Source organism: Stigmatopora nigra, chromosome 8 (genome assembly GCF_051989575.1).
Source record: "Stigmatopora nigra isolate UIUO_SnigA chromosome 8, RoL_Snig_1.1, whole genome shotgun sequence".
In the NCBI taxonomy this organism is placed as follows: domain Eukaryota; kingdom Metazoa; phylum Chordata; class Actinopteri; order Syngnathiformes; family Syngnathidae; genus Stigmatopora; species Stigmatopora nigra.
Window position 1 is genome coordinate 8,016,077 of NC_135515.1, and position 26,472 is coordinate 8,042,548.

At 41.5% G+C, this 26,472-nt stretch overlaps 1 protein-coding gene across 1 annotated transcript; it reads left to right on the forward strand.

Annotated features, from left to right (window-relative positions):
- The first annotated feature begins 516 nt into the window (after positions 1 to 516).
- On the forward strand, positions 517 to 26,372 carry LOC144200757 (uncharacterized). The gene is made up of 14 exons (XM_077723051.1): positions 517 to 1,513; positions 6,372 to 6,683; positions 16,285 to 16,342; positions 17,423 to 17,671; positions 18,984 to 19,044; positions 19,366 to 19,496; positions 20,078 to 20,197; positions 20,756 to 20,869; positions 22,618 to 22,731; positions 24,344 to 24,457; positions 24,532 to 24,578; positions 24,642 to 24,818; positions 25,069 to 25,219; positions 25,291 to 26,372. Exons 1-14 carry the CDS (start codon positions 1,391 to 1,393, stop codon positions 25,737 to 25,739), a joined length of 2,220 nt encoding a protein of 739 aa, XP_077579177.1. The 5' UTR covers positions 517 to 1,390; the 3' UTR covers positions 25,740 to 26,372.
- The last annotated feature ends 100 nt before the right edge of the window (positions 26,373 to 26,472 follow it).

The following is a 26,472-nucleotide window of genomic DNA, read 5'->3' on the forward strand; positions in this document are numbered from 1 at the left end:
CAGTCCAACCTTATATGTTGGTGTTTACCACTACTGTGTGGCAGATAATCTTAACTCTTATCATTTTTTGTCCATTATCTCCTCAAATTCACTAATGTATTCACACGAAAGATTTCCCATTCACTGCTATTGATTTGGACACACAAAATAATCTCTGTTATAATTACTCAACACTACAAAATAATCTATTAGTGATCATTTTTCACTGAGAAAAGAAATATCCTGGAAAGCATCAGGAAAAAACAGTGACCCCAAATTGTCTCAATATCGACAGGAAATGACCTAAAACAACTAGAAAGCCACCCCTTATCGACCCCCATTCCCAAGCAATTTCCTCCGAAATGGCATTTTTAGTTGAGTAATTCCCCTTTATACCGCTAGAAGGTGCTAATTCCCCATGTATACTCCGTATAGTACCACACCTAACTACAATTGCACTGCAATTCCCAACTGACCAGTCCAATGTACCTCAAATCTCACATGACCACCATCTTCTATAATTATACCATTACATTCCAAACCAGCACCCTGCCTGTATTTATCTTGGCGATACAACAAAACGCGTCAAAGAAAAATCCCCCAAATTAATTGGATTTATCCTCCAATTGAAACGATTTGAGATGATGGGCTAAACAAACGGGTCCCCAAAGGTTCAAGCTTTGCTGCTAATGGGCACAAGGCGGATCTTTTGATGGAAAAGGACAACAAACAGAAAGAGAAAGACTTTACGCATGGATAATCTGGCGTGACGCGTAATGAAGCAAAGTTAGAGCGCGGAAGAGAGAAAGTGGCTCTTTTGTCAGCGCTGGAATCTTCCGGACAGGCGCTGAAAGACGGATAGTCCCTGCGTCCAGGACACACCCTCCCTGCGATTATTCTCTCTCTGTGCCCCCCCTTGCATTGTTTCTCACCCAACTCGCCGCCAGGCTCCCTAGAATCCGCTTGGCAAAGGACCAGCCGGCTGGATTTTGGACGACGAGCGCACAAAGAGCCAACAAAACAAAAAAAAAACAGTTTTTTTTCCCAGCCCCCAAAATGGGCTAGAATCGGAAGACATTCGATTGCTTCAGGGCTTGGTTGAAAAGCCTTGAAAGAAAGAGGGAGAGTGACCCGATTGGGATGAGAGTTCAAGTCAAGTCAGCAACCCGAACGGACCTTTAAAGCATCTTTAAAAAGCAGAGGAAGCGCACATAGCCACGGACTGGTGGTGCGTTTATGGTCGTGGTGCTTTTGTGGACGCGCACCTTTCAGAGGGTGCGCAGGTGTACGCGCGGTGGATGGGAATTGAATCAGCCATGAAGTAAGTCGAAGCCAGAAGGGGGCTGTCAAAGGTTTGGTTCGGAATCGGTAGAGGACTGGAGGGGGTGCCCTCGCCACCCCCGACGCCGGGATGGACGGTAGAAGTCATCCGGAGCCCAGAAATGCTACCGGGAAGCCCACTGCCTCACACCCGGGGAGCCTCCACCTGCCTCGGGCTGTCTTCTTCCTCATCGCGCTCACCATGCAACCACAGGTAAGCTGCCGATTAAGTGCTATTTCCAGCTTGTACACAACGCCAGTTGACTTTTAGCATACTTTGGTGCTTATTTCTGTTTTGTTTCACATTTGGACTTTATTCTTTCGTTTTTTTTTGTTCATCCGTTTTGTATGGCTAACAGTGGCAAATTATGGCGCTCTGCCCACCTGTTGTTCCAAACCAGGGAACCGCGTTAATTCTGTGTTTACGGCATGCATGAATGCTAACACCATGGCAATTGTTTTTTTTTCTTTCTTGTTTCTATCAATCTAGTCGAGTATTCTTTTGCCATTTTATATGTATAGTGTTCTTGATTAGTGTGTAATTTGGATTGCAAGCCCCATGAGGAGAGGTTCCTGCACCCAAGACAAAAAATAGCATCTTCTCTTCTAACTTGTCAAGATAAGGCCAGTTAGGTTAAGTTATCGCTTACGTGCACAACCTTCCTTAAAATCCTACGACCAAACTTTAATGCACAAATATAGCCATTAACGTACACCACTTTTTACGCTAACCTTACCGCAATGTGCTCCAAGTTACAAAGATATTAAAAAATGTGATATACATCCCATTTTTCTGTATTCCTAGATGTAAGATGTAAACGTTATATGTTTATTTTTTGTTTATCATTATCCTAACAAGTAGCATTTAGTAGGTTAACATGAATCCAATATGATTTGCACCCAAATTTGAGTTATAATAGGCTTCAGGGAGACAAAAATCAGATTTTCTACTGTAAGCATCCACTAAGTAGAGGTTCACATGCCTGAGCTGCGGGTAGGTGCGGGCTCAATTCCCTCCGGTGGCAGTTTGTTTTGGGGTGCGGATTGGTCGTTTGTCTGTGTGGCCTATGGCTGACTGGCGACCAGTCTAGGGTGTAGTCTGCCTTTCGCCCCAAGACAGCTGGGCTAGGCTCCAGCAACCCCCACAACCCTTTTCAGAATGGGCTGTATGAAAGAAGAATGAATGAAGATCGTCTAAAATGCACGTCCAGGTAAGAAGTTGTTATGCCAACACATAGTTTTAAGATAATTTATATATTAATCATACATTTCAACCAAAAACATGAGCTAGAATAGGCTTTAGGTGAGATAGCCATGTATGTGTCCTATTTTCTATCGTGAAGAGCCACTAAAGTATTTGCGCAGGTATCTGGTTGTTATGACAACACACAAGAAGACAAACAGATAAAAGAGAAACTGAATGAATAGAAATTTCTCAGGATCTGTATTCATTTGCTCCTGCTGTTTAACCAAACTAATCAATGTGAGTATTACCTCTATTATTTCACAATTCATTGATTTGAGCTGTGCCTAATGTGCCTAAACCAGCTGCTGTGTGATGCATCGCCCATTTTTAATACATTCCATTTATTATTGGTCACTTCATTAGTTTGTTGTTTAAGAAATTCTAGTTGTTGGGCTCAAAATACTGACTTTTGGACAGCTGTTAAGCACTGAAGGATGGCTGTGATGGGAGACAGGCCCAGAGTTGCTTCATCTTTATGCATGTGTGCGTGTGTGTGTGTGTGTGCATGTGTGTGCGCACATATACAGTATGTATGTTTTAACAATAGTGAACACACATCTAACATATGTGTGCCTCAAGGCATTTGCTGAGCAATTTCTAGGGCGTGTGAATGTTGAATGTTAGGGCATTTATGTCTAGGGTGTGTGTGCGACTGTGTGTGTACCCCGCTATGTCCACAGCTGAACAACAACACACTCCACTCCCTACATTCTCTGATCACATTCTCACACACATATAGTCTGATTGTATTGAGATCAGGTGGAAAATAACAAATAATGATATTGTTCGTTTAGTTATCTAGTTACAGTCAAAATATTGCAAGTTGATCTTTTTTTTTAGGTCATTAGAGGTGGGTATGCAACGTGTGCTATGGTAAATTAGTGTGAAAAATTGACATTCAATAATATATAGTATGTCTTTTTTCCTTGAAATGTTGTCGTTCAATTTCATTTTTAAATCGTTAGGGCAGCCCGGTGTACCAGTGGTTCGTGCTTCGGCCTCAAAGTTCTGGGTTCGATCCGAGATTTTGCCTGTTTGCGTAGGTTTTCTCTGGGTACTCTGATTTACTCCCACATACTTGGTAGGCTATTTGAAGACTCTGAATGGCCCCCTAGCGTAAATGATTGTCCGTCTCCTGGTGCCCCGTGATTAGCTGGTCACCAATTTAGGGCGTCCGAAGTCACCTGGGATAGGCTCCAGCACCCTTCCGGCGACCCTTGTGAGGACAATGAATGAAAGAATGTGAAATTAATTGGAACCGTTACACAGTGTAGGACAGAGTCCACAATTTCTGATCTAGTTATTCACAGAGCTGCCACTTAATGGTCCTTCAGTTGTGAATTAAAAAGAAGGACACGCTCGTGTAGGTGGTCACAAGGAGTGGAATAGTCGAAGACAATGGAGTCCTGTTTTTGACCATCTGGAAGAGCTTGTTGGACTCTTTCAAACGGATGCAGCGGTATGACTGACATTTTTTGGGCCCGTGTATTGAAGGCTTGTCAGTCTGTAGACGGGAGATGTCGACTATGGTGCGCTTCAGCGACTCTGCAACTCTGAACGGAACTAGCCCAATGCAAAATAAATGGATGCTGCGAGGACGACACGGTCGTCTGGACGGATTGAGAACTGACATGCCGGGATGGCGGGATTGACTTGGACGTGCGTGAGAGAGTCAGTAAAAAACAAGGATGGAGACTAATCAGTATGCGGCCAAACCCCCATCGGGAATACAGTCGTGCAGTAATGTGCATAAATAAATATTTATATCTTTATTGAAATAAAAACGAGATTTCCAAAACATATTATCATAAATGAAGTCATGATCACTATCCATTGAAATAAGTGGTATGATTAACACATTTCCTTCCATTAACAATGGTCAATAATTCAATCCCAATTCATTTAAAATTGGAGGTCTTGATGTGAATGTTCATCTTTCAGTGGCATTGAGTTAATAATATTACATTTTGGCCAAATTGGCATTTTAATTTTTGCATTTTGTTGGATTTTTTTATTTGGTTAAATTGAAAATATACATGCAAAATTTAAGGAAAATCTTCAAAAGCGAGTATTTCAATTGTTTTTGCCAATCAAATGAGAATATCCCAGATTGGTCTCATGTCCTCATTAGGTCAGTAACACCCATCAACCCATTCACCAGCATTTGAGTCTGTTAGTGTTTATCCGTATGGGTAAAAGTGACATCACAAATTGTAAGAAGTGGAATCTGTGACCATTTAAACATGATTTCTTTAATGATCAAACTTCTCAGATATTCACCTTTTACTTAAATACGTTTGTCAACCGTTTTTCCACATAAACTTTATCTATCCCATCTGTTGTCTGTCCCTTAGAGTCAACAAATAGTCTTTATGACTCAACGGTGTTTTCATGGCAAACAAAGTCAATGCAGACGGATGTGATTCACTCTTTTTTTTCTCTACTACTTTTTTGGGGGAGAAAGTTGAAGATAGTTTGCTGCCAAAGTCATTGTTTGATATTTGGCACACACTCGCACACACACCTGACCCTGCTGCTCCAGAGCTCTCTGGGGGTCTTGTTAATGCTTGCCTCTGTGTGTGTGTGTGTGTGTGTGTGTGTGTGTGTCCTCCACCCACCTCCATAGAGGGAGCTGGAAGAAAAGAAGAATGGTGACACAGTGGTGTAGCTTGAGAAAGAGAAATGACAGCAGCTTGTTCCCATGTAGAGAAAGGAGGAAGAGGCCTACCCTAAGAGGAGAGTAAAAACTATGAAGGGTGCGGTGGAGACAAAGCAGGAGAGAAAAGAAAAGCCAATCCTAGGATTATGTTGCAGGCCAGCCAATGTTGACTATTCTGATGGAGGTCATTTCTTCAAATGGCTTTTAAGTGCTATTTATTGGCTGGATTTGGAAGGCAGACCCAAACTTATTCATGAATAATTGACATTTTAGCTCAATGAAAAGCGGACCTATGTTTGGCCAATGAGAAAATATCACTCATAGCACTCTATGTGCAGACTTTGTCCTCATAACTCAAGACTTTACCTGGGATTGCATTATTTTGCACTTTTACGCAACTATACTGTACAAAATAATTGACTTTTATGTTGATAGAATTTATTTAGTTGCATTACATCATAGATAAGAAAAATCTGATTTAAAAAGTTGAATATTTTTCTTGAAATATTATTTTTAAAAAGGTTTACATATCATATAGGACTTTATAAATGGAAAACTTTCTAATTCCACAATATGCATTTTTTTGTATAGGACTCTAGAAATCAGAAAATCAATGGCTTTTATTTGGAAAAGATGCATGTAGTAGTTTTGGGTTCCGGTCCCAGGCAATTTCAGTGAACAAAGATTTTGAGACAAGTGGTATTACAAAAATAAGGATGATAGATGGATGGTTGTTTCAAGTGATTTAAGAAAATGATCGTGTGTGTGGCTTCACTTTTAGATGTGAATTCTTTCAAATTCTGCACATCATGGATAACAATCGCTCATTTCAAATGATAGCTCCCAATGGATGTAGTACTTAATAATTTTGTCATATCCTGACAGTTTAAAGAAAAGGGCATTGGAAACTTTAAAGTGGAATGACACTAAAGTGGTTGGGCTCATTAAAGTGTCTGAAAAATCTCTTGAGACTTCAACTTAATGGTCATCTAAAATGTATTTTCTGGCGCCTTTTTACCATGTGTTCATAAGATGGTCCATTTTCTATACTTGATGGTCATGGATTCCTGTCCAATCTGGCTCAGGGTTAAGATGTGTCCAATCACGAGGCACATGTCGAAATACAACCTTTGACATGACCTTTTCTCTCTGCGTTTTTCCCGGCAGACGGTTGGCGCGGTCGGGATGTTCGAGCTGCAGATCCGTCACTACCAGAACCCCAATGGTCTGCTTCTGAACGGAGAATGCTGCGACGTCCCACTGGGCGGCGGCGGCCAGCATTGCTCTCCTCGAGACCAGTGCGACACCTTTTTCCGAGCTTGCCTCAAGGAGTACCAGGCCCGCGTGGCTCTGACTGGGACCTGCACCTTCGGCTCGGGTGGCACGGGGATCCTGGGAGGAAATTCCCAGTCGCTCCACCACCGAGGAGATGACGGGGCTAATGGACTCATTGTCATTCCCTTCAAATACGCCTGGCCAGTAAGTACAGGGGCCGAGTCGGTTATCTGTGGGGTTACCTAGGTAACAGGCTAAGCTTCAAGCACAACAATACGCTCAAACAAGGCTGGCTGGAATAACAATGACCCTCAGAGGCAGAGTTCAGATTCCTTTTCTTTCCCTCCCTGCCAAAGCGACAAAGGCTTTATCACTTGATCTGCCAGGGGAAATTCCCTTTTGGAGTCACCAGCGCTGCCCAGGTCCATGGAGCTTAATTGATTCACAACGGAAACGACTCAAAACGTCATTCGATGTAAACCGCGGCAACAACCCGCATCTCGGAAATCTTTACAAACGTCTTTTCAATGACTTCAATTCATTAATTAATACAACATGGACCTGGACTTCACCCGGTAGCTCCAAATTTGGTGGGATCGCAACTTTTAAAAGTCTAAGAGCGTCTTGCTGCTTATTCTGTTTGGATTAGTGGTGTCAAACATAGGTCAGATACAACCCACTAGGGCAGGGGCCGGGAACCTTTTTGACAAAGAGAGCCATAAACAATTCATATTTTCAAACATTATTCCTTGAGAGCCATACTCGGAATTTAAAAGTAAAAATATACGAGAATGTGAGCATTTATAATTCATTTCACCACTTTGAAAGTAAAAGAAAGTCTGAATTCTTTTGAGAACATTATTTCACTATTGCTAATCAATGAGTATCAATGAGAGAAGATTCATGCAGAAGTCTAATGATGAAAAATTATGATTTTAAAAAGGCAGAGAGCCACATACACCCATTAAAAGAGCCATACGGGTGCCGTGAAACCAAAATTTTGGTGAGTTGTGGGATGGAGTTCTACCAACTTAGCTATACTGTAAAACCTGAAATGGACTAGAATAATGTGATTAACGCGGCCTAATTTATGATTTGGCATTTAAATTCATTTGTTTGGAAATGAATTGGACATCTTATGCCGTCAACGGCTCTGGAAAATGGACATTTGCTGCTGTAATGAATTCCTAGTGAATGTAATATTGAACATTCCCTATGCTGATTTTCTTGCCGAGGATCCATTAATCATCCTTTAGGACACCAATCCGTGTAATCAGGAGATGTAGTGATTCTCCAATCAGACAAGCCTTTCTTAAATGCACGTTAGCAGGAAGACTAAAAATGCAAAAATGCTGCCCCAACATTGCAAAAAGAATCCGTGCCCTTGCATCCACACAGGTTGTTAATCACGGTTAGCCCATTCTGTCGTTGAATTATACATCCACTCGTTTACCTGATTTATCCTAGTAGAACTGATTAGCCTTGTTAGTGTGTATTCCAACACCTCCCAATGTGTGTGTGTGTGTTGTTGTTTTTTAAAGATACGTTAGACTGCAAGGCAACACGGAAGTATCAATGCATTCAGACAGGCTGGCTCTGAGTGCGCCCTTGCCTCAGGTGAAGGGTGGGGGGTGCTCATGGATGGGAAAGGTGAGCTCTTCTCTCACTCCTTTTCACTCTTGTGGGAAATGGGAGCTCACCGCTTCAGGTGCACACTGATGTAATTGTCGGTTTTTATTTTAATCTAATTAGAACAAGAATGGGCATAATGAGCACTCGTGTTTCTTTGGAACTTTAGTGCAAAAGAAGCATTCTTGCTCCAGCATGTATTTTTTATCGTTTACATTCCATGACTCATCTTTCTGAGAATTAATATGATTTTATTTTCACCATTGTGAAAATGTCATATGAAATTATGACTGCCTTGTTTTGATAACACATGTTTTTTTCCCCCTCACAGCAGCAATTTGCGTAGGTCAATTATGCCGTTCAGTGTTTGCAAGATAACATTCATAAGACTGTTTTGATTTGGGGTGTTCACCTAATGTGTTCCAGTCTTGTTTCATTTCAGGGAATTGAAATTGCGCTGAGCTGAGATTTGCCACAAACAATAGCAACCGACGCATGAATAAGCCAAATGTCATTCATATTGATGACAGTCCATTTTGTCTCCCATTTTTTCCAGCAATTTGAATATAAATACATACGAAAAGATTACTCGCTGTCAGCACTTGCCCAGAGAAATAGTTTTGTACATCAGAAACATGATCACACACTGTCAACCTTACCAGTCAATGATTGCCGACGCCACTATCTTTGCCGCAACCTATCTAGAGAGACAATAGAGCAATACTCCGTCAAAACAACAAATATGAATGCAGCTCATTGTGCCTTTGTGAGCACCATTGTGTTTATTATGTGCTCTATGTATTGGGTAGATTGGTTTTAACAGGTTTTTTTTTCTGAATGCAACCCTTGAAGGAAAAAGCTGGACAATACTGTAGTACTGTGTTGTCGTTTTGGTGAGGTGGCGTTATGGTTTGTTTGGGAAAAGCTTTTATTAGAACATGTTTACGTTGTCGTTTTAATCAGTCTTGATAACAACATCCTCTTGTAATTTGAACATACTGCATCCTGTTTGGGTTTCGTAATTAGGAACCTATTAACTTTATTTATATGTTCTTTTTAAAGAATCAGTGTGAAATGCTGTTCTCTGCACCTTGCATTTCTTCAATCGTGGTAAAAAAAATCGCATTCAAGTCAGTAATTATGTCCACTTGGCCAGTATTGAACCAGTTCGACCTTTTTTAAACGTCTCATACTGATAGTTTCAACAAATATAACAAAAAGTATTTATTTCTAAATTACACACTCTCTCTAAAGTTCTAAACCCTCCTAAAAATTAAAATGGCCGCAATGGAAATAGATTTCCGCCCGAGAGCTAATAATAATAGTCCATTGCGGCCATATAGTAAAGAAGCTTTGATGAGTTATTGACTTGAACAATCACCTGTGCTAATATTTGTTGACTTTTTAGCCTGAAAGCAAACAGAGAGAAAGTCGATATTGCGATACGGCGCTTGCTATCGTCGCGGCACGTCGGCACTGTGATCATGTGAAGCCAGCCAAGGAAATTCAGAAGAGAGCCTTCTCTCTTTCCCTCTTTTGTACTCTAATTGACTCTCCCACGCCGCCCCTCCGCATACCTGCGTGTATGCCGATACTCTTTGGACACACACTTTGGGGCTTTCCCTATACGGGCGAGTTGGCCAATCGATCGTGCACGTTGTCGTCGAGAGCAGACTTAGAAAGCGTTAATTCCCTTGAGGATTTGGAGGAGTTGTGTGCTGAAGAGATAAGTGAACTAACTGTCACCAAATCGTCCCATGGGAAAGCATTTGTTAATGATTTAATTTGTGTGCAAATTGGATTTTCTTCAAAGTGAAATGAGACTACGTGAAATTAGTCAATCGGCACACAGGTGTGTGTACGTTGTGACTTTCTCAGTCACAGATGTAATATCTTTCGCAGGTTTAATTACAGCTGATGTTTTCCTTTCGCTACCAGACATCGATTCACCCCAAAGTCTCTTGGCTATCTGTGTATCGTTTCACCTTGCACTCATGTTGAGCTACTTTATTATTGTTGTCCCTGGGGAATAAAAACAGTGGTCACACAGTTGCAGTAAAGCTGAGTGCTCACTTGTGTGTGGAAAGTTTAGACCACCTGTATATAACATATATAACGGTCTTTGACACCTATATACAATATGTATGTTAGTACCTCTACTTGCAAGATGAATTCGTCCCAGAAGTGGTTTTGTAAGTAGAGTTGCATTTTACATGTACATGCACTAACATTCCCAATACTAAATCGGAGTATAGCAATTTTATATGAAATATGCGAGAAAGAGTAGGAAAAATATTTCTTGCAGCGAGGATAACTTTCTTGGGGCCTATGATGAAAAACAAAGAATATAGTTGCATTAAGCATGGAAAAACTTGCGAAACAGCGGGCTACAAATGCATCATGGAGAAAAGTGGGGTCTTGGGACATAACCAATGGGAGAGCAACTGTATTACAAGAATTGCACAAGAAAATACACAATCCTAAACTGTATTGACATTTTGGGGTGGTGTTTGCGTTTCTTAACTTGAATTTCCTTCGTATTCCCAGAGAAATTCTCCCGTTATTCTGCAGAATATTCCATATGTAGAGACCATCATAAGTAAATGCACCACTTTAAAGGCATATACATACCTTTACATATACGTATTGCATTAGTGCATTTGTCTGTAGACAAACAGTCCTGAATTTAGGCTCCCGTGACCCTAGTCAGGATAAGTGGAACAAAAAATGAATGAACTTCATTGCGTACAAGAAAGAAAATTGTCCTGTTGTAGGGTATACACTTGAGTTCGATGTGGAGATTTTTCTTTCAGGCCCCTAAATCACATTTAGGGATGTGTACGTGCATTTTTTAGTATAATGGTGACCCAAGAGCCTACTTTACACCAATGAGCTGTTAAAAAGCCTCTTTGTGTATGAAATATTTTGCATCTTTGATTGCTGTGTCCTTTTAAGAAGACAGAAATGTGTTTGCCCTTGGCCGTACACACAGCAGCAATGCAGGAAAAAAAGATGCAGAAATGTCAGAAAGTGTATCGAGTCACAGAAGACCCCCATTCACACAGTTTTACAGACAGACCCCACCCATTCTTTCCTCACTAATGCCTCTTGCTAAAAGTGCCCCCATGGATGTGAAGCCACTAGACTAGACGGGGTAATTTCCTGCAAAGTTTGCAGGGAAGAACTGGCGCGGGGGGTGGGGGTGGGCCCATTTAGCGAGACTAGGGCAGTCAGTCTGGGTGGGGGGAGGAAAGGAGGGTGGGTGGATACCCTGTAGATAGGAAGTTAAGAAGCAGGAAGTGGGAAGAGGGGGCACAGGTGTTTTAGGGTGGGAGACTGTCTTTTTTTGTGACTCACGTCATGTTTTGATGAGATGGACGTTATTAGGTGTGTTTGTGTTGGCCACCTGAGGGAGCAGGATGTTGGGGCTGCCCTTTGATTATTGTTACACATCAACAACTTGGGGATCAGTCACGGTGAAAGTACGTCCTTGTTTCTCAACAAAAAAAGTCACCAAGGGAGGATATTGATTCTTTTTGTTCACTCTTGTAAGCAAAAAAAAAAAAAAAATCCATCAACACAGTAACAACCATGTCGCACGGGTTAGCTTTTGTGCCGTCTTATCTCTTTTGTACTAGAAAGACTTCCACTGGCCGGCCATTGTATTCTATTTTAGTCCAGTAAAGTGGAAATCGATTCTGTGCTTTTTTAGCTTTTTGAGGCAAACAAGTGACACGGAAATGGAAACAAGAACACATGTTTACGCCCCAACTGTGAGGAGCCGGGGGATAAAAATTGACTCACACAGCTACTAAAACACTTTGCAGCATTTTTTAAAGCTTGTTAGAGCATCTCAGTACTACGCAAATCATACCTGTCAACTTTTAGGTTTTTCCCCATACATTTTGTATGTTTTTTTTATCATTTCTAATTGTGTACAGCGTTTAACAACCTTTCTACGGGATTTTTTTAAGTGAGTTCGTTCGATATAACGATTTTGTTTTTCCATTTTGGCTCTAATCCGGATTGTCCTGGTCATTGGTGGATGATGAAAACATCGTCGACTGCCATTATTGTCATGCTTCAAGCATGATATGCACACTCTCCTTTTCACTATATATACTTATAGCGTGTCAACAAGCAATGTGCCCAGACATTCAAGCTGTCAGCGTCATACAGCAACATCTAGAGAATCTTGAATTTAGTGCATAGTGATTGGGCACCCTGTCCACTTTGGAGTCCCTATGTGAGTAAACATGTGCCACGTTACATTTGCATGTTTTTTTTAACGCTTGATAAGGGGAATGGCAATCATTAATAAGGGTAAAGTAATTGGCCGAGGTTAGCTGATGGTGTAGTGGTTCACTTGCCTGACTTGTGTGAATTATCCCCGTGTGTTTTTTAACGTCGCTGTCAGAATATTAATGCTCGTTACTCCACGCGTTTCCGCCCAACTCTAATCTGGCGTGCAGGTGAAGCGTTTGCTGTTCAATCTGACTCAGGCACAGCTGCTGTCATGACAACTGCATGTGTGAGTGTGTGTGTGTGTGTGTGTGTTTGTCCAGCACTCGTGCATATGTGCGAGCTGGTAATTGCCTTGGGCCTCCTCACGCTCCAAGTGAGAGTTGGCAGGTGCACGAATACATTACGTACACTGCTGTATTTTATCAGACTGGCCAGAAAGTTAGCAAATTGAATCCGTTCACGGCGTACACACTCGCATGTTTAATTGTCAATTAGCCTCCTCCTTTGCACACCGACGACACGCTAATGGGCCGACTTCACTTCATTAGACACGCTGATGTTTAAGCCAGCGGAGGGAACTTTTCTGGCGGAAAACTCATCATGGGCTGCTTGAATGGATGCATAATGCATAGGCACGCCCATGTTTCATTCATTTTCTGAATTTGCAATTAAGGAGGACAAAGTAGGGCTTTAAGGTGGAATAAAATCAATAGTTATTTTGTTTTTCTGTTGTCGTCTTGCATCTATTTGACTTATTTTTATGCATTTTGGACTCAGCTATTTAAAAAATAATAGGACTTAATACATCGTTAAACACAGTTATGGCTGAATATAATTTCTTAAACCATTTTATGTTTTGTGTTTTTAGCTATATGATTTTGAAAATGTAAATGTGGAGCAAATTTGGGACAAATTACGTTTGACATTTTTCGAAATTTTAAGATTTAAGAGGCATTTAGAGGCAAGTTAATTGATTTGAATTTCCACAAAGTTAACTATTATTACTTTTTTATGCCGGAAATTGTCTCGGCGACTTCCAACCCATTGTGCCGTGTTATTTTGTCGCATTATCATTTTTCACAGCAATATTTAAAAATTACATTTGAGTTCTTTATCTCTAATCTCTATCTTCTCTAAACAGTTGGAGCTCTCCATCAATGGCGGCCATTGTTCAGTGATTTAGAAGCTGCTGTCAAATTGTCGTAAAGACCAGTTAAAATATTGTGTGCGTCTCTCTGTGTGCGTTTTATGTCGTGTTCATGCGATGGAAGGGAAATTCCTCTCTCAGGGTTGGGAGTTCTTCCTGTGGCAGAGCTGTGTTTGTACAGCCTGGCTTTGTCGGGATATCCTACCCGGCCCATGTCTGAGCCGCATGCAGGGGGTGGGGGCGATTGGTGGCTGGGGGGTGGGGGGGCTGCCATCATTAGATGCTCAATGCTGAGAATCGTAGTGCAGTAGATGACAGCTTTATGAAGAGTCTTCTGAGATCTTCATTAAATGTGAATTTGGCCGCTGGAAACGCTGGACCAGCCGCTGTAATCCTCCTCTTCTTTGGATTTACCTTAGCTAGAGGGAAGAGACTACTTTTAATTGTCTGCAATTTGATTTGAAACTCCTTGCTGTTTCTGGTCATGATGGGTTTAGAGCAGGGTGTCAAACGTACGGCTCGTGGGCCGGCAGTGATTCGCTAAGGGCTCTGGTCCGGTCTGCTGGGATTTTGTTGGCGTCAAATTGGCGCCTTCAGTGGCAGTCAATGACCCTAAAACTCTAAAATTCCCCAAATACCAACAGAAAGTAACATGAAAATGCCCCAAAAAAATCTGGTTTGAAAGCTCAGTCAGAACAGATCTTGATGTACTGAGGAGACATGTCAAGAAAGTTAATTCTAGATCTGGGCGTGCGATCAATTGGATTTCCGTCACTGTCGGTGGGAATAAATGACATGTCAACAAACCTGTGTATCATCAACGAGGTTGTGGTAGTTGACTTAGAAGCTTCATTTTTCCCCCCACTCGCTCAGGAAGCTGGCTAACCTTATTTTTTGGGTTTGTTTGTTGGTCGGAGGTCGACTTAAACTAAATTTACGTTGTTTATTGACAACTATAAATCGTCCATTGAGAAGAAGCGCATGAAAAAAATGGATGACTTTCTTGTGTATGCCTTGTTTTTATGGACTCCACTGTGTAACTGTCTTCTATTTACTGATGCTTTTGGCCTCTGTGGCCTCACAGTTTTAAGCTTCAAATAATGCATTTTAATGGCTGATCTTCCAGCCGTCTCTTTTGCCCTTTAATGAACTGCCGCCCAGCACATCTCATTAGCAAGCCGCCTTCTAAAATCCTTGCCATGCCCGTGCGTGTCTGCGGGTTATCTTATCGCCCGTCTTCTCTCTCTAGTCATCTCGTGTAATCTTTCCACTCTTTTATATCTCCGCGTATTTGTTTGCCCTCTTTGTTCTCCTCATTCATCACATCGCTCAACATCCGAGAAGTGATTTCATCTTTTTTTTTTTTCTTCCTTAAACGCTTGCGACTCTTTGTCCTCTCCCTTCCACCTTCATCTCTTTCCGTACTTGCCAAATCATTTCCCTGACGGTTGTTTTCACGCCCCTTTTGTTAGAGAGCCAGCAACTAAGTCTAGTAATAACTCTATTTGAAACTCACGTTCATTATCAATGTAAGACAAACACCATGGAGGGAAAAATATTATTTTGGAAGGGAAATTAAGCAGTAAAATGAGGTCAAAATGCAAATTTCACAGTTAAGGGTGTATAATTTATTTATTTAATATCATTTATTAGTTTGTTTGTTGGTTGTTGTTATTTGTGCACCTTTTGGTGAAGCTTTAAAACTCATTATACTTGTATAATGACCAAGATGTCAATAGCGTCATACTGCGACATCTGCAAAATCGTGAATTTAGTGCGTACTGATTGGGCACTGGGTCCACTTTTTCTGGGAAAATTCTTGTCTTTTAAGTGCGCCCTATGTGAGTAAATATGTCCCGCATGGCCATTTGTGCGGTTCATTATCACTTAATAAAAGGTACTGCAATCATTAATCAGGGGAGCGATTGGCCGAGGTTGTCAGCTATGTTTACTGATCAACGTACTAAATCACATCGGCAAGTGAGAGGAGTTGATAAAAGATGTGCTAGTGCAGCAAGAGTGTCGTTTTGAGCTCTCTTTGGCCATCTCTCATACCTTTCACACTCCGCCTTCCTCTTTGGCCTTTTTCCTGTCTTCTCCTGTCCGCCTCGCCATGACGACGTGAGCAGACTGAAGCACTCTGGGGGTGGACAATCGCAGAATGATAACAAATGTTGCTTTGCAATAAGAACAAATGGTATTCATCTGGAAAGAGGGCATGGCCTGGCTTATCTCTATTGTGCAATATACCTGTGGGCTCCATGTTGTTGAATTCAAATTATTTTCGATATTTGATGTTTTGCAGTGTTCTGAAGCTATACAGCAGTGGTTTTCAAAAATATGCTTTTTTTTTAAAATCCAATGTTAGTTATAGCAATACTCATTTATTATTTACAAATAATTTTTAATATCTGAAACTTCTAGGCATTTCTTTGTATTTGTTATTTGCTGAACCTATTTTTTGATTAATAGTTCTATTTAGAAATGTATTTTAAACTGGTTTATTTTAGTAGACAATTCAAAAAAGAAATCATAAATACACATAAAACAATGTTAAAAGATGAACATCAAGTTTTAAATGTAGTACAGGTTATATTAAAAAAAACAGGATAAAATCTCAATATTCCTATATTTGAACTCAATGCCCGCATTGACGGCACGAAACTGGCAAGGGATGATTCCAAGAAAAAAGAATTGGACTTTTAATGCCATAAATTGAGTTAGTCTTCCCTCTGATGGTGTCAAAACACAAAAATGTGATTTTGTGTTTTTTTCCCTTGACAGAAATCCTTCTCTTTGGTGTTGGAGGCTCAAGATGACGACAACAGCACATCAAAACCAGGTGCAGTCCATATTTTCACAGTTTTATCTGTCACTCGCTTATTTTTTTTCCTCTGTACTGTTATAGTAGTGACGGGTTCACCAAGTGAAGTGTTTATACGCAGCATTGTAATGAAGCGTATGTGTGCTTGCGAGAATGTCTGATCACACACTAGGTGAGGACATCCTTCTTTCATTTCCTTCTCGTCTCTGTTGTTTGAAAGTGAATGCAGCTTTCTATATGTATAAAAGCATGTCAGACACAGTGAATGGTGTCTTCATTCCTGCCTCCTCCTCCTCCTCCTCCTCTTGGATGGAGCACGGTTTCATCCCCAAAGAGATAGCGGAAATAATGAGGGGCGGGTTCTCTTTCCACTGCCGTTCTTCACGTCTCCTTGTCTGAGCGCCTGACAGTTTCCAATTGTGCCACCCAAACCCACCTAACACGGGGCGTCGTTCAATCAAGAGGGGATTAGTGGCCGTACCTCTCCAACTGCCCTTGATATATTGTGGAAAGGCGTTTAGTTCTTGGAGGACGCCATGACTTTGGGTAAGATAGCGGCAGCGTTATTACGCCAGGTCTATTTAAATTGGGTTCAACGTTTCATCAGTCACCATTTAATAAGATGCGGAAAGGTGAGTGACAAAGGCAGAGCAAGTAGAAATATTCTGCTGTATTTACTTTTGGACAGAGGAGTTTTAGTTAAGCGGTTGGATATCATTTTGACATGGAAATGTCAATTGAAGGATGTCTTACATCAAATTGTGGTAGTATCATTAAAAAAATCATAAAAAACATGCCATTTCTGACTCAATTGACTGAAAAAAACTTGGAAATAGAATACAGTATTTTGTAATAGAAGACATGTTTATCTTCCTAAAAGAAGAAATCAGTCAATCAGATTATATATTGCTCAAGTCCAGTTCAATACCAAACACATATTGATGTCCATTGTTCACGTTTCTCATTTTACTTCATGCCACCATGTTATTATTCCTATGATCAATACAAACTGTCATTTTTTAAAATTAAATGACCTCTATGTGTCTGTAATGTGACAGATGTGTGCTTTTTTCTTCTTCTTCTCCTTTGCTCCCTCAGATCAGCTGATTGAGCGTGTTCTTCTCTCCTCCATGTTGAATCCCGGAGAGCAGTGGCAGACGCACCGCCACCACGGCCGCTCCTTCAGCATGGAGTACCGCCTACGCTTCCGCTGCGATTCCAACTACTACGGGCCCTTCTGTAACAAGTTCTGCCGGGCCCGCGACGACTTTTTCGGACACTTCAACTGTGACCCGGGCGGCTCCAAGGTCTGCATGGAAGGCTGGACGGGGCCCGAATGCAAAGAAGGTCAGAAAAAGGCGCTTTGTGGCAAGTATATTTGCAGAAAGCCTTGTGTTCTGCGAGAGGATAACATTCCTGTCAACTTATATATATTTTCCCGTATTTTATAGGTTTTTTGATCATTTCAAATTGGGTATGCTGTATAAGATATTTTGTGCACCCCGTCCACTTTGAAGAAAATTTTATACTTTTATGTGCGTCCTATGTGAGTAAATATATGCTGCGTTGCATTTGTAGGTTTTTTTATCGCTTAACAATGGGAATTGCAATCATTAATAAGGGGAGGAATTGGCTGAGGTTTTACTGGTATGGGAGTTCTCTTAAATAGATAAACAAGGGCAGCAAATAGGTGAAAAATGTTCTTTCAGATGTGGATCAAACAACAAAACCGTGAAAATAGAGTTGTTTTCCGACCAAGTCATTGAGTCACCATTTTTCTCACAAAGCCACCACTGACAATAGTACCACATTTGCATTTGGATGGCTTATCCTTCACCTGCGTGTGTGTGTGACTCATCGGCTGGATATGAACTCTGTGACCGCCAGGTTTTTTGCGTCTGTGTCTCAGTGGCTCAAATTGAATGGAGGAAACAAAAGCGGAAACTGTGAGACAAGAAAACTTGCTCAGTTTAAGGACATCCTGCCGTTATTGGAATTCCATCTTTACCTCGCCTCATAACACTTCCTTCTCAGCAGGTTACTGATTGGACTATGGATGGGCAGGAAGACTGAAAAAATTGCTTGGGTGTGGCCACTTTTAATGCTTGATTGTGATGGCTTAATTACGTTTTTTTTAAGTTGGAGGTGTATGGCATTTGCATTAATTTTGTCGCAGTGGTTGCCATTGGGGGAGGCCTGGTAGCCAAGTTGTTGGCACAATAGCTTCAAAGTTCTCAGATCGAGGGTTCGATCCCCAGTCCAGAGGTTGTATATTGTTCCTTGGGTTGCGTGGGTTTTCTATGGCTACTCCGGTTTCCTCCCCCATCCCCAAAAGATGCAATAGTAGGCTGCTTGAACACTCTAAATTGCCTCAAGGCATGAATGTGAGCATGAATGGCTGTCCTTTGTCTCCTGGCGCCCTGCCCTGAGATGGGCTCCAGCACCCCCACAACCCTTGTGAGGATAAAGGGTATGGAAAATAAATGAAAGGTTGCCGTTGACTGGACATTTAGGGGCCTCAGTTGGATTGAAAAATGATTAATTCCTGCTATCCCTGCCAGTCAAAATGGATTGAATTTTATGACCGCCATCGGCAGGGAATAATGTCATACATCAAAAGTATAGTTTTTTCTAATTTATGTGCATGTGTGTTTTTCAGCGGTGTGCAGGCAAGGATGCCACCAGGCCCACGGCTCTTGCACTCTACCCGGAGAATGCACGTGAGTCACCCATAATATTGTCGGCTTCAATCCGTCCAATGCATGTTCTCCTGAACCTTTGTGGGTTTTAACTGGGTACTCCAGTTTCCTCCCACTCCTCCAAAACATTTGCTTCTGAGCTTAGTGTACGTACTTAGGGTTTTGCAACCGTCTTCAAGTTGTTTTTTTAGATCGTTATCACGCGTTGAGTGCTCACTCGCCTTATGGAAGAGCTCTTCAGGAGTCAAGGGTGTTTTTGCTTCAACCGAGAAGCGTGTCGCAATGCAGATCGTATCGAGCCCATGAAAAAAGTGCTCCTGTTTTGGTCCATTTTCTCCTCAGGTGTCACTACGGTTGGAGGGGGACTTTGTGCGACCAGTGTGTGACCTTCCCCGGCTGTGTATACGGGAGCTGCTTCGAACCCTGGCAGTGTGTGTGTGACGTCAACTGGGGAGGTCTACTCTGTGATAAAGGTATGCGTTTTCTGGCTAATTTTTCTAAAAGGTGGCTAATTTTAGCTAGTGCAGTGCCTTGAGATTTTTTCAATGCAAAAGGTGTGACGCAGCTAAAAAAAAGGTTGGGAAACACTGGTCTAGACAACTGGTAATACAATTAAATTATACTAAATCTGTGTCTCGGGAAAGGTGCTTTCAGTTGTGGTTCTCGTTACACCCTGTCAAGCGTTTCGCATAATACTAATATCTTCTTTAAGGGATATTGTCCCTTACTAAGAAAGGTTTAACCTGGCTCTCCCTTTCCCAGCACATTTTTACAAAGACCATCCAACAGGATCCCAGGATACACCTCCTTCCATGGCGTGGGAGGGGGAATTCGGGACCCCTCTGCCCATGGGATGTTACATTGTGTAGGCGAAAGGTGATAGCCTTGGGTACAGCCATTGTTGGGTAGGCGGGGTTTCTTATGCTAGAGAAGACACAGATCACTGCACACATTTTGTGTATGTGTGCATGTTTGTATAATTATAGACACTTTGAGGTTGCATTGCTGGAATGTCAAAAATAATTGTTCTAACCAAATTGTGCTTATGTTTCAGACTTGAACTACTGTGGGACTCACCAACCTTGTTTGAATGGCGGGACCTGCACCAACACGGAACCCAACGAGTACCAGTGCGAGTGCCAGGAAGGTTTCCGGGGACGCAACTGTGATATCAGTGAGTACATTTCAGCAATTCAGGAATTTAGAGCAGGCGCTTTAATCGTAGGTAAATCACTTAGCAGCATAATGCTCACACTTTTCTTTCTAAGATCCACTTTTCAAGGAGCCAACCTTGGCACCGAGTTCGGAGGGAGCGCAGCTAAGAAGCGCCTCATTGCCAACAAAGGGTGCCAAAATGAAGCATAGATGCTGGAACTCTATTCATCTTTTCAATATTAAAGGAATGACATAACAAGCAGCTGTGACAGGTCGCTTATGTTGGCCTAAGCTGTCGGCACCACACTTAAGCTCCTGAAGGCCTAATGTTCGTTAAATGAGTCAGATATTGGTGTTTATAAAAAGTCTCGACCGATGACTTAGGCACTCGGTTTTTTTTTGTAGGCACAGTTTTTATTGTAGGCACCTCTTTGCTTTGCGAGTATATCATCTAATGAAGTATCCTGCGAGTGCATTACAACAATGCAAAGTATAATCTGCCACTTTCTATACGACTTCCCCACGAGGGAGTAATAATGGGCTTATTCTTCATCTGCTTCCTTTTTCCTGTCGGCAGTCGAACACGCGTGCCTGTCGTCGCCGTGCGCAAACGGCGCCACCTGTGTGGAGGACTCCACGGGTTTCAGCTGCTCCTGTGCCAAAGGATGGACCGGGCCGACCTGCGCGGACGGTGAATGGCAAACACACCCACACACATAAACTATCTCCGTGAAGTGCGACTGTCTGTGCGTCCCCATTTTTTTGTTGTTCAAGCGCGTCGTGTGGTTTTTGTGCTTCCTCTAGTGGTGCGTAAAAGAATCACTCTTAAAGTATACTTTCATTTTCTGCCAAAAAGGGTTGGTTCAAGAACATTTACTCACTTTTAAGTCCAAACATTTGAACTCAATCATTCATTTTGGGGAGATTATTTTTACTGTAAATCTTTTTTTAATGTATGTAAAACAATTTCATTGCATAGATTTTTGGGGGTTCTCGTATTTTTATTTTTAACACAGCATTTCCTGCATTATTTTGTCTTTGCTTTTTCACGATTTGGCTATTTTTTTGTAAACTTCCGAAATTACCTCAAATATTTTTCATAGAACATTTTACTTAGTGTTGTTTAAGGTTTGGTACCTACCTCGTGTAATATTACATCACTTTTTTGTAATATTACCCCTTTATCCATATAAATTGATAATGTTGGTCATCATAGCGGTTCATGGAGAGCCTTTTATTTTAAAGTACTTTCAGTGTAATAGCTTTAATGTGTTATGTCCACTGTGAGACTGCTTTTGCTTTCATTTGCATAATGACCTCTAAGTGCAAATCACAAGAGGTCTGTATAAATGTATAAATAGACACCATGCTGTCATTTTTACAAGCAAGATATGTCCAAACGTTTTCCCTTCACAGCTCATCAACTCCCTATCTACGCGAAATGAAAGGTTTCGAAAGGTCAGGCGTGTTGTGGTGGAGTAACAAGCCAGCTGTCACATGTGTGTATGTGCGTCATACAAGTGTGTGCTTTACTGCATATCAGATTGGCCTGCACAGGTTATTGTACGTCAGAGTAAGAGACTGTAAACAAGTTGCGTTCCGCATCCTTGATGTGGAACACTGTTAGGATTTGGATACACAACAACAACATGTATTTTTTTTCTAGTTTTTATTATGATGTGCGAGACAAGCAGACGAACAAAGCCATCGTTTAACTCTGCTTTTGTTTGTTGTTGTCGTGGTAGTCCGGCAGGTTGGCTGTGGTTATGCGCGTGCGATAGGAATTATTTTGTTGGGAATTGCCTTGTAGGGATGTGAACTGTGGTTTGTTTATTATTGGAGTATTTTTCTGTCCCAGGGCAAAATGTGTACAAAGTATACAGCGAGCTTTCTTTCATTAGACAGTTGAGTATGGGAAACAAGATTGGGTTGCATTCATTTGGATGGAAAAATATTCATTTATTTCTGGATTCTATACTGACAGAATAAGAAAGAAAGCGGCATGATTAGACATTTTTATGTATATTGTATTCCCCCAAAATGTTCTGTAGTGTAATTATTCATACTACTCTAACTTCCTACCATCACTGACATCTACAGGATGGTAATGGAAGGCTTTTAAACCAATGTCCTTTCTTAGAATAATTATTTTGAAACTAGAACATTTTGCCATAATCCAACAATTTCCTTTTGTTTGGGATAAGTGGAACCAAACCTTTTAACCCCTTTTGCTCCTCCTCCCCCTCTCTTATTGCAGAGGATGAGAAAGTGCTCGCATTGTGCACTCAGGAAATGGTTGCGTTTGTCAATATTTGATCAGAAACAATGGTAGCAGGAAAGATTTGAAGCCTCTCTAAGTGCTCCAAAACCTGTATGACTTAATAGCAGATGTTCCTTTTACATATAGGTCAGTAGTTCATGTAGAATTTCTCCTTGCAGTGGTGAAGCAGTGCGACCGGAGCCCTTGCGGGCAAGGCTCGACCTGTCAGGAGGTTCCGGGAGGGTTCCGATGCCTTTGCACGCCTGGATGGAGCGGGAGAACCTGCCAGCTAGGTCAGTGGGTCAACATTAAGTAGCCATGTGTAGAGAGCTTCCATTATGTTGGGATGTTTCCCCCACACACCTAATCTATATTATTAACTCATTGGAAAATCCATCATGTAAAGTAGCTGTCAAGAGCAGCCAGTGATTAACATAGACAGACAACATCTCTATGATGGGCATTACAGTGCGGATTGTCTTTTTTTAAAATGTGAAAATACACAGAATTTCATTTTCATAATGACCAATGGCCAATAAAAAGGTAAATAAAAGCCAGTTTTACAGGAATTGTTAATCCTCCCATTTTATCATTGCTGGTATTATTTTAATCAATCATAGACAAGTATCTCAAGTTGTCGGCCCTTTGTCTTGATCTCATTAAACTGATAATCACATGCTCTTGGGCTCAAGTTTATCATTATTTTTTTTTTAAAGTCAGTGTTTATGTGCATAGTAGGTATGGCGGAGCTCACCTGTAAACATCATTTTTCATATTTAATACAATTTTCTTCATTACTAGAGCGAAAGAAATGTGCGCTCCGCATACTTTAATACCTGAGCAATTGTGTTTCACATAAAGGTCATTTATAACGGAGTTTTTGAAGTAAAACCAATAAAAAGTCTTCTTTTTTTGCCCTGTCAAACTAGCTACTTTAGATTGGAATGCAACATTCCTTTTCCCTTCATATCTAGCAGCTAATTACAAGTGAAATTATAGCCTTGTATGTACTCTTTGTAGCTCTTGAAGCAGAATTTCAACAAGGGCAAATATTTCCTTTGAGGTGAGCTGTTCATATTAAAGCGCAAACATCATCGACCCTTCAGGGCCGCGTTCTCGCGGTACGCCGCATTTATTCAAACTGACAAGCATGCACCTCTGGGGCTTCATATGTTAGATTGTTGTCAGGCAGGGAATATTGTGTACAGCCAGCTCACAAATAGACTACACACACATTTTATGCGGTCACGTAGCTGCCTGGGGATTGAAACGTAAAAAAACAAAACATAATCTATATTTCAGTTTGATGGACCCTCCTACTCAACTTGGATAAAGTGATACACAACTCTGTTACATGATAATCCCCCATAGCGACTCACACGATGTAATACACTCATGCCGCTTTTCAAAGACAAGTAATAAACAATCTTAGGTCCTACTATGGGGGGGCCGGTGGCAATTTTATATGAGAAAAACTAGTAGGGTGTTTGCCGTTGAGAAAGCTAAGTAGTCTATTACTGTTTAATGTGTTTCTAAAAATGAATGAAATAGTTTTTTTTGTGTTGTAACATGCAAGCTTACCACATTGTTTACCTTGTTCTCCTCATCATGAGTGTATTCCCTTCTTGATTCCATCTCTTTGCCACAGAGCTGGGGGATTTTTAGGATCTATGTTTTCTTGAAAACATTAAAAACACTGATACACATAGGAAAAAAAAGTTTGCTTTTTCCAGTCATTATTAATTGCGTAAGGTTCAATTCAAGTGAATTCAGAAGAGTAGCCGCAATCTGTTAATGGGTTAGTTATTTTTCCACAGATTACATCAAAGTAAAAAAAATACATTGATCGATTTATTTATAATAATAAAGGATGATGATAACTGCTGTCATTGCTTCTGCCTTTAGACATGGATGAGTGTGAAATGAACATATGCGTCCATGCCCGCTCCTGCCGCAACCTGATTGGTGGATACCTATGTGACTGTCTACCTGGATGGGCGGGACCAAAGTGTGATATCAGTGAGTATTACAAATCATTCATTTATTCAGTTGTATATTTTGTTCATTTATTGGACTTTTAAAACTTTTATTAGGGAACAGTAGCTGTCAGAGTTTATGCCTGAATGGTGGACGTTGTGAGGTAAATCACTGCACATCTCGAAATTAAATCTCCTCAAACTGAACACTGAACTATCTCATACAGGAGCAGATGTCAAGGTCCGAATGTTCATGCCCGCCTGGCTTCTCCGGGAAACACTGCCAAATCCACGACATTGCCTGTGAGAGCGCTCCCTGTCTTCACGGAGGGCAGTGCGTGGAGAACGATGACCACATCGCTTCCTGTGAATGCCCTTTGGGGCATGCTGGAATGTTCTGTGAGGTTGGTAGAATTGCAACCCAATACCCACTATTTAGTGTTCTGCAACAAATGATGAAAATGTCATTAATAAGGCTCGCAGAAGAAGCTTAAATTCATCCTACATTCTGTTGCCATAACTCAACAAAAAGTGGAGTTTTTCCCTTTTGATTTTGGGGGTTGAGCTAACAGTTAACATACATAAGACTCATCGCAATATCTGAAAAATTGCCTTAATACTCACATAACACTGCACATCATACTTTCCTTTCAGGTTGTGTTGGATCCATGCAATCCTAACCCCTGTTTGCAGGGGTTACCGTGCCACAGTGTCGATGGCAGGTACATGTGCACCTGTCCTGAGGGATATTACGGTAACGAGTGCCTGAGCCTCAAGAGTCCCTGTTTTGGTGCACATTGTCCAGGTAGAAGCGATGCTGGACCGCTGGCGTTACCCCAAGATCAACTCACTATATTGTCCCTACCCTCTTTCCAGGATCCATGTCATACTCCAAAGGTGGCATCAGCTTCTATCTGATCCTGGTGGGCATCCTGGTGTTGGTATTGCTGTGCGGTTGTGCCGCGTGTGCCTTCGTCCTCACCCGCCTCCAGCTCAAGCGTAAAAAGCAGCAGTCCGTCCCTCAGGAGGAAGCCATCAACAACCAGCGGGAGTACGTCAACCTCATCCGAAACCTGGACAGTTTGCTGCCCCCACCGATTCCGCCTCCCGCCGCCCCGCCGCTTCCCTCACCATCCGGCGCCACCGCCTCCACACCTCACTGCTATGAGGAAATCGAACTGACTTTCCCGCCTTCTCCGGCCCCCTCCCATTCATCCTCCCCTGGGTTGAAACTAGCCCGGACCCCAAAAGTGGACATTTCTAACCGGGAAAGGGAGAAGCTGAATCGCTTCCTCTGCACGGACAACCAGGAACTACAAGTGTGACCCTTGACGCATATTTTATTTGGCATACTTTGCACTCTATTGCTCACAGGGTCCACGTTCCTTCACTGAAACTTTTCAAATCGTGAGACATTTCATCTTAGCTTATTCACTCCCAATGATGTCCAACTCACTTGAACTCGGAGATGGTGTCGGTATCAGTGGGGGCCAATGTGGAAAGTGCTACAAAATGTTTGTACTTCTGGAAAAAAAACTGAGCGGGCGATCAATTATCATATGAATGGATGATTATTTAATGTCCAACTGGATGAATGTGAGTTTATTTAAAGCAGCCTGCACACACATATTCTATTTACAAAGGAGGACATTGACATTTCAACTCTTTTAACTGGACCTGGGCTGAAATTAGAGCTATTAAGACTGTATTGGAACTATATAAGGCCACAAACCTCAGAGTTGTGCTTTATGCCTCATGACATTTTTGAACGTATACACTGTTGCCTGTGTCGTCTCTGTGATGCTACTTTTTCCATTTTAAAATGTAAAATAATTTTTGTACATAAATATCCTGTACATACTGATGCCTCCATTTTTTTGTACCGTGGTTCAGTCTGAGAGTATCTCTGTGGTTGTTTGACTGGCATTCTGAAATAAAAGTGCATTTACCAGTTTGCATTTATTGAAGTTTAATTTATTGGGTTATTGGACTTGTCAATGTACAAATGGGGAGGGGGGATACATTTGCTAATGCAAATGAGACAGTTAATAATTAAAC